Source organism: Natrix helvetica (genome assembly GCF_964273705.1).
Source record: "Natrix helvetica genome assembly, chromosome: 3".
Taxonomy (NCBI): Eukaryota; Metazoa; Chordata; class Lepidosauria; order Squamata; family Natricidae; genus Natrix; species Natrix helvetica.
Genome location: NC_138549.1, coordinates 135209702 through 135219293, shown reverse-complemented (window position 1 = coordinate 135219293; position 9592 = coordinate 135209702). Strand labels below are relative to the sequence as shown.

The window sequence follows — 9592 nt, the reverse complement described above, 5'->3', positions numbered from 1 at the left end:
CCGTTTCTTAAAACTGGGGGTGGGGGGGGAGATGATATACCTTTGGCATATGGTGTAACAAAAGAAAGCAAAAGAACTGCAGTCACTATAGCCTCTGATCATTATTGATTATAATAAGCAAATGTAGAACTGATGAATAAACATTAATTTGGCATTAGACACATTTCAGAAGTTGATGCTGTTTGAATTTTTCTCAGAATTTGAATAGCCCATCTTAACAATTAACAATAATCATAAAAAGGAAAGTCCTAAATTTTAAAGAACTTGTCCAGGAGGTATTTCAAGTTATTTAATATACAGCTAGTCCTCAACTTACGACAATTCATTTGGTGACTGTTCAAAGTTATAATGGCTTTGAAAAGAGTGACTTATGACCATTTTTCACATTTACGACTGCCACAGAACACCTGTGGTCACATGATCAAAATTCAGATGCTTGGCAACTGGTTCACATTTATGACAATTGCAGTTTCTCTTGGTCAAGTGATCACCTTTTGTGACCTTTTGCAAACCCAGGTCAATGGAGAAGCCAGATTCACTTAACAACCATGTTACTAATTTACCAACTCCAGTGATTCACTTAACATCTGTGGGAAGAAAAGTTGTAAAATGGAGCAAAACTGACTTAACACCTGTCTTGTTTAGCAATAAAAATCTTGGACTCAATTATAGTCATAAGTCAAGGATTACCTGTATTTTTAACTATTTAAAATTGTTGATATGTTTCCCAAACAAAGTTAATAAAGCCGGACAGTCTGGAGATGTTGATTTTCATTATTTTAATTGAGATCATATCTCAGTCAGAAGGACAGATATATTGAATGATGTTGAGAAACTGGTGCACTGCGGCAATTTTTCTTAATTATTTGATTTTGTTTCCTGGCTGTAACAGATATGGCTATTTTAAACCAGAAGAACAAAATATATTGCAATTGTCATCAATGTTGCTGTTAAATTATTTCCAAAGAGGATTCTATTGCAGTTTCATGAATGAATGTAACTTTATTATAATTTGACTACATGATTACACTTCAGCATATTAAACTAATAAGTGGGGGAAATAAATAGAAGAATTGGAAAGGCAATGATTATATAAACATTGACATTGTGTGTTTTGGTAGAGGTACTTCAAGTAACGGAAATATTGGGAGACAATTTGAAAAATGGAGCAAGTGATATCCCTAAACCAGGGGTGTCCAAACTTGGGAACTTTAAGACTTGTGGACTTCAACTCCCAGAATTCCCCAGCCAGCATTGCTGGCTGGGGAATTCTGGGAGTTGAAGTCCACAAGTCTTAAAGTTCCCAAGTTTGGACACCCCTGCCCTAAACAATAAGAATACATAAACAGCTGTAAATCCACCAGTAGACAATGAGATGCTTAGGTTAAATCCATAAGCAAAATACAATGCAAGATTATTTTCTACTTCATTCTTCAGCAAGTAATATCTAGAGGCATGTGACAGAGGTGATATATACTCATTATATGTTTCATGGTTAACTGCCATAAATTAATGATTCTTACTTTATTATAATAAGATTTTTACACAGAAACATGAGAAGGGAAGACAAGTCCAATTCTTGATTTGTTTACTGCAACTTTTATAAAACACCAGATTAACCAAACAGTATATGTTCTTTAAATTGTTAAAGTTATAAAAATAGTCTAAGGGAAAATGCAGAAGGCAGAAAAAATAGTTTAGAATGTGATAAATATTTATTATTTTTTGCAGTTTAAATACATGTCATGCCTATTTTATTTAGAATTGCTTTTTGGTGTAATAATGCGTTTATTCTGAGTTTTACCATGTTTAATGGCAACGGAAGTAGAGCCTCAATGGTTATGGAAAACATATTTTATATCCTTTTTCTGTTCTTTTAATGCTATAGAATTTTCTGTAATGGTTTGTCCAATTCTAGTCCCTTAGCTTCAGCTTCTTCTTAAAGTGCTGCTTAAGTAATAACATTGTTCTATCTTACATTATTGATTATAAGGATGGCTAAGATAGTGTACATGAAATATTTTAGAGTGTTCTAAAGAAATACCTCTATATCCAGGAGACCATGAGTTCTAGTCCCACCTTAATAGTGAAAGCTGGCTGGCTGACTTTGGGCCAGTTACTCTCTCTTAGCCCAACTCATCTCACAGAGTTGTTTGTTGTGGGAAAACAGGAGGAGGGAATAGTATTAGGTATGCTTGCTGTCTTGAGAGATAAATACATATAAATAATAAGGAAAGGATAAAAATAAAATAAAAATTATTATGTGTAAGTAGGCCAAGCAAAGATAACCGGGAAAGGTGAAGAACGGTTCTGTTATATCAACTATGGAATGCAGAAATGTATTACAGGTTCCAATGAAAACATGATAAAAATAAGCTAAGGAATTTTAAAGGCAGTATTACTCAGAGTGAATATAAATGTGAAAAAGTCTTTGAATGTAAAAATGCAAGACTGATACTTTCTCCTTTTTTTAAATAACCAAAACTTGTTCATATTGCCTGTGATACAGCCTCGTAATCAAAGCTTTCATAGGTGAATAGCAAACTATGCCAATACAATGCTATCAAAAATGTGAGTATGACCTTGCAATGATAGGGCATTTTCAAAGTTGAGCTGCTTGTTGCTATAGAAGCAAAGAATGATGTTCTCAGGTCTTCTGCTATTTTCTGTAATATATACTGGAAACCTGTGTGTCATTAATTTTAACATTTCTTAGACCTATTCCATTCTTGTGAACATCTCTTTTCAGGCACACAATAGTTTTGGCAGCCTTTCAGTAGACCATTTCATAGGAGATGATCTAATGATGATCCCTTTTCCTAATTGTTAGAAAAAGAGATTTAAAAAGTGAGTGGCATATAGGAAGTCTGCTTTATATACAGTTGCCGTTTAATCATTCTCGGCTGGCAAGAATTTACCAAATGATCCTGTTGTTTTCAATTTGAACAGTGAGAACAGAAACAGCTGCTGCAGCACCATGAAAAGTACAAAATTGGCCATTTCACCAAAGAATCATCTTTTTACCTTTACGCCTCCTAAAGATACATACCGTATATAAAATATCTCCCAGAACATGGGAAAGCTTCTTTTCAGATTAAAATGTAGAACTATAAATAAGCATAGGGTTTTCTTTACCAACCAGAGCACCAGAGAAGTTAACAGTGCTGATAATTTTCATTAAAATCAATCTACTATTTTTTTTACAAATGGCTGAGTATCATCAAAGTGGGAGGCTGTTCAAAGGTCTGGAGAAGCTACGGAGAAGGTGCAGTTCCAAGGTCCCATCAAGTGACAATATTTAAGGGAGGGGATCTGAATTGTGCACATCTATCTAACCTAGTAGGACAGGTAAATACCCTCAGGTAGAGGTGGTCCCACAAGTAATCTGGCCCTGTGCCATGTAGGACTTTAAAAATGATAACCAGCACTTGAATTGCACCCAGAAAGCAACTAGAAATCAGTGCATCTCATCCAGCGGTTGTGTTACCTGGATGAACTGTGGGACACTCAAAAGTCTGCATGCTACTGAATTCTGGACCAGCTGGTCCAAAGATAATCAGATTATGTTTGGGTTTTTGTGTGCTTTGGTGAGATTTCCAAAGTAATAATGTTGGAGACTGATTTGGGGTGATTACCAGGACCGGAGGTTTAATCTTCTGAGTTGATTTTTGTTTATTCCAGTCCAAAGGTTCTAGAAGCAAAGTAAGCCAAGGATAGGACAGTAGTTGTACATGATAAGCTTAGTGGAGGCTCAAACACAGCTTTGGGAAAAGGTAGAATATCAGAATGGCAACAATGAGACATGGCGAAAAAAAAGAAAAGAAAAGAGGCTATAAAAACCATGATTGCAGATATTTGTTGTTATCTTGAAGTTATAATGATGTCCTATTTCTCAAGAATGTTGCTTTGATTCAGTGGTCAAAAACCACAGAATTTACAGAGTTGAAACAATAATGAAGAACTAGACTTATCCGTCACTTACCCAATTAGCCATGAATGACATAGAAAGTAAGTGCAAAAATTCACCAAATCCAAAGAGAATATTTTTCTGGTAATACTAGTGTATGCTGTTTATCTGAAGTATTTAAAGCAATGCATATAATAACTAGATTTATTTTAAACAAATGTTATATTAGTTTCTTTTAGTACCTACAACTTGTCCAGACACATACACAAACTCTCAACTTTCGTTCACCTTTTTTTATTCTGTCCTCTCTGTAGAATTGATTTTCTTTTTGAAAACAATTTTATATTTTCATAGTTTAATTTCAGCTGGAGAGGGAATATAATGAAAGTCCTTTACACAAAGTTGCTCTTTTTCAGCTGATGTCCATAATGCAGGCATGGTGACCTCTGTTTGAAATATGAAAATAATGTGCTTGTTCCAGGTTGGATAAAATAACTGTGATTGTTTTCTCCTACTTTTTGGTGCATATGGTATTTATAGTTTACTGTGTAAACTTTTTTTTTTAGAATGAGGCACTAAATCACAGCCTGATTCTTAGCTTCCTATGTTTATCAGCAACTTCACTCTCCCATTTTGGAACAGTAATACCAAGTAGAGAAAGCTGAACAGTTCACTGTCATTTGCTAATTTGTTTTTTTAAAAAGTAAAGATATGAAGATCGGCTTGGTGAGCAAAGGAGCCCACTAATGCCCCTTGGGAAAGATAATCTTCTCTTTGTTTTTCATAATGAGTTAAATAAATGCAATGTGGTTGAACTATAACTCCCAGAATCCTCAGGCCCACAGGTGACACAGCGCCAGCTTTCCTTTCCTTTTCTGGATCTGTCCAGCACTGTCTCAAGTTTGATCAATCCATTCTGCACGCTTTGGTGCTTTACATGTGTGAATGTCTATGGTGTCTTCACATTCTTTGCAGCGAACAGCGCAACACCAGTGGAATTTGCACTCGCATTTAGTGACTCGAGTTACTTGAGTGGTATCATAACCTCTGCCACAACACATGACTTCACATCCATCAGTCCCACGTGATACCTTGTTGCACACACGACCAGCAGTTCCTAGTGAACCTGTAAGAAAGGAAGAACAGTTTTATTTAATCTTGCATGATGCTGGCATTGGACCTTGGGAAATATAGAATTGAAGTCACTTTTTGAAATGAATTATAGAATTCTCTTATAGAATTATAAGAGCAAATTCTAGAAATTCATTTAAATTAGTAACAATGCAGTTTGGTTTGCTGAAAATCTGGCCTGAATAATTTCTAACTATTTCTAATTATAATTACTATAGTTATACTATTACTATAGTATTTTCTAACTATAGTTACTAAAATACTAACAATTATACATACATTAGTTTAAGTATAATTTCCTGCCTCAAGCAAGGTGTGAAATAAGACATATTGGTGAGTAATATTGGTAAGGTGATCAAGTAGCAGGGGCAACAGAGTGATATCAATCCTACTCTTTCAACCACATTTTGCAAGAATATTTTTCCTCATAATTCAACATTAACTGGAAGTAAAATTGAAATTCCTGGATATACACACTTTACACTTCAGATGCTAATTTCCATGGAAATTTTTTATGCAGATAGGAGTTCTGAAGACAAGGAATTCTTCCTACAATGTTAGTGCCCAAGTCACCCTTTCCTAAATGGGATACTCTCCAGATATGCGAATCTCAATTTCAAGAATTCCCCAACCATCAATGTTGAAAATTTGAGGAGTTGAAATCTGCCCTTCTGAAAGGTAGCTGCTAAAACTGGGGAAGACCAATGTAAGCAAAATTTCAAAATATTGTTTTACCTGCAGGTTTATCCATCACACAATAATCAGGAGAGTTCTCAAAATATACAAGGTCAGTTTTTGTGGGCTTCCGGAAGTTCTTATTGGCCACAGTAAATCCGGAGCCATCTTGGTTCATAGTCACTTGGATGGCACCATTGTATTTTTTCCGAAGATAATCTCCAGTTTTGCGGAAGTCTGACATTGCCAGCCAGCAAGTCCTTAAGGTGCAGGAACCACTGACACCATGACATTTGCATTCTAGTTTCAGGAAACGCTTCACAGCCTGAAATAGAAGGTTTAGTAGCAGATCTAAGGTGGAACAGACAAAAATTGCTTTAATAATACTCAGAATGGCTGCTTCTGTTTCTGAGAGATACTACTTTATTTCTTAGATTTTGCTAGTTACAATAATGGCCTTCCAGGCCTCTGAACAATACTTACACCTGCTCTTTTGTGATACATCTCTATCTGGTCAACTAGAGCTGAGAATCATTCTAACTGAAAGATAATAGAAGTGACCCTCGGTGACCTCATAAAAATGCTTCTGCTGGAAGATGTATCTATTAGTATTTGAATGAAAGGAGAGTTTTTAATATAATAATGCTAGGATGAAATAAATATCTTATGTTGGTTTTGCTGAAGTGGCAGCTAATGGTGCTAAAAATTTCCTATTTGCTGTGTGTGTGTGAGAGGGGGGTGGTGGAATTAGAAAGCTCAATTATTGCCTTGAGTTGCCTCTTTCTCTTTCCTGTTTTATTTATACTCTATTTAGACATTGATAGTGCCAGATCTTTTAATCAAAGTAAATTGAAAATTATTTGAATGTGGCTAAGAATTTAAGTGGGTTCAAAGTTCCAGTTCTTAACAAATTACTTGGCTTTTGTAAAGTTGGTGATGCTGTCATTTGTTATTGATTGAAAAGTTATTAGGTTGATTACAGTAATAGCATTTAGACTTATATATCGCTTTACAGTGCTTTACATCTCTCTGTAAGACGTTTACAGAGCCAACATATTGCCCCCAACAATTTGGGTCCTCATTTTACCCACCTCGGAAAGCTGGAAGGCTGAGTCAACCTTGAGCCTAGTGAGATTTGAACTGCCAATTGAAGACAGTTGGCAGTCAGCAGAAGTAGCCTGCAGTACTGCACTCTAACCACTGTGCCACCACGGCTTTGTAGCATTATTAAATACTACAAAGCATAAGATAATAATAGGATAATAATATATGACTGGTTATATAATCCCTAAGACCATGTTGGACAATTTGTTCCTCTTTCAAAGTATAATATTATCTCCACATTATGCTTAGGTTAGGTTTAGGTTTATTGGACTTATATGCCACCCTTCTCCCAAAGGAACTCAGGGTGGCATACAACATAAAAACACATATTACAAAAGTTAAAAGAAAGGTTAAATAGAATTAATGCTACTAGAATTTAGCAGTAAAACTATTTGGGGGGGCTTTCTTGTTTCATTTTCACCTTTCCAACAAATTTCAGTGTTCCAATTATACAAAATACATCAATGTAAAAAGGTTCAGCCCAATCCATCTGCCAATGATGCTGACATACTATCAGTCAATCCTTTTGTGGTCTTTAGATGCCCCGCCTCTATATTCATTCATTCATTCATTCATTCATTCATTCATTCATTCATTCATTCATTCATTCATATTGTAGCCCTATGCTGCAAAAAATGCCTCCCTCCAATCCAAGGTTGGCATTACTAACCGTTCTGCCACAACGATTGTTATGCAGATTCATTAAAGCACGGGCATCTTTCACTGTTTTCTCTTTGGCATCCACAAAGTCCTTTGCAAACTTTATGCCGTAATTGATGTTGTCACTGCAGCCCCCCCAGTCAAAGTCCCCTCGGTCGTCCTTTGAGCGTCCCCGCTTATGGGGGTCACAGTTGCAGGCTTTCAGCTCGCCTTGGCTGCAGGCCCGGGTGATGGCATATACAACTCCAGCTGAGGAGATTGCATAGACGAAGGCTGCTTCTCTACTACCTGCCATATAGATAAAAGAAATAAACACGAGTGAGTCATGAAACCGCTAGATGGTTTTTGAAAAGAGCACATGTTTGTATATTGTTTGTGTGTCTTATGGTATTTTTAGTCCATCTAATAACCGAATGGTTAGAAATCAATGGAACTATGGACATAACATTTTTAAAGTAAAACATTTTTAAGGAACCTGAAAATATGACATAACAGTAACACTAAGCATAGTTGAATTAATGCTTGTATTTTCAATGAACTATCAGTTCATATTCTAAGAGAAACTAAACTAAGGTATGCCAAGCAAATATTCTAAAATATTTTCTGGATCAAAAGAGGGATTAGCAGTGGATAAACCAAAGAAGAATTACACCCAAGTGATTGTAAAAGTTCATCTGCTGAGAATGCCAGAAAAACAGACTTTTTAGCTATGTACTATCTTACGAAAGAAGTATAACATTCATGGGTGTGAGTCCTAATTAGGAAAAAAATGTTCCAGCCAAGCAATTTAAGATTTTATTTTCATTTTCTTTTTTATGCGTTGGAACGGATAGTTTAGGTATTTCAGTTTGTACTGCCTCTATATCAGTGCCTTTGAGGTAGGATGGGAGGACTTTATAAATTCCAGAATTGTAATCTGAAAACAGCTGGAGGACATTATATGGAAGAAAACCATCACGGGCTCTGTATTACAGTTTTCAAGGGTTTCCCTTGCTTATTTATCATCACTATAGTAGTTGCTTGATTTTAGACTAGATTCTTTGAATGTGAGCAACTATTATCCCAACTCATTCACACCTGGGACTGGGGGACAGGGGAGGGAGATATTTTGTTAGAAAAACAGAGAAGTACTTCTTCCAGAAACATTAAATTGTTTGGAAAATCCCCATATAGTACAAACTACTGCCTAATATTTTATAGATCTTCTGTAAATTTTCACCTGATTTTACAATGGTTATAAAAGCAACAGAAAATAAAAAAAACATGCCACTGTATTCTGCAAGAACAGCCTACATATAATCAGTTTCATTCAAAGCAAACAGTGAATTTTATTTGCCTTAAGGGAAACCAGGGAGGTCTCTTTTTAGTAGATTTGGCTATTTCCCCATTTTTGCAACCCATGCATCCCGAATCCAGGTAGCTAATTTGGATGCTATGCCTGGGGAATTCTGAGAGCTGAAGTCCACATAAATTCAAGCTGTCAAATTTGAGAAGCACCGTCTTACAGAATATTCCCTGACCATTAATACTTGCAGTGGTGGGACTTAGCCAGTTCGCACCACTTTGGGAGAATCGGTTGTTAACTTTCTGAGCAGTTTAGTGAACTGGTTGTTGGAATATATCATTAGGGCAGAGAACCAGTTGTTAAGTTATTTGAATCCCACCACTGAATACCTGTACACTCTAACTAAAGCAAAATTCTATGACTAATAGCAGAAACACTAGAAAAAATGTTAACATATGGTATATCCTTTTAAAGGTGGATCACTTATTAAAACATTTCTACGCTGTTTTTTATTATAGAAGATCCAGAAACAGTTTACAATAATTCCAAAAGAGATTTCAGGCTTAAATAAAGTAAAACTAAATTAAAAGCAAGTTGAAAAAAAATCCTTAAAATAAAAACATTAGTGGGAATTATGGCTGGAGCAGGACTACAATAAAAAGTAAGCTTTTGAAAGAGATATAAAATGTGTTAACTTAACTTTAACTTTATTCAATTTCTAGACCGCCCCCCTCTCTCTCTGGGGGTGGGTTGGCACTGAAGGGAGATAACATCAGACATTACCATAGAAAAACTCATTTGGCATTGCTGCCAGGATCCTAATTGCCTAG

General features: G+C 35.7%; 1 protein-coding gene across 1 annotated transcript in view; it reads right to left on the bottom strand.

Annotated features, from left to right (window-relative positions):
* Positions 1-1328: 1328 nt before the first annotated feature.
* WNT2B (Wnt family member 2B) overlaps positions 1329-9592 on the bottom strand; it is a 41102-nt gene continuing 32838 nt past the window's right edge. Inside the window, exons 3-5 of the mRNA XM_081947466.1 lie at positions 7488-7765; positions 5774-6038; positions 1329-5033 (exon numbers count right to left, since the gene is read on the bottom strand). Of these exons, the coding sequence (XP_081803592.1) occupies positions 4804-5033; positions 5774-6038; positions 7488-7765 (773 nt within the window). The 3' untranslated portion in view covers positions 1329-4803. The remainder of the gene's footprint in view (positions 5034-5773; positions 6039-7487; positions 7766-9592) is intronic.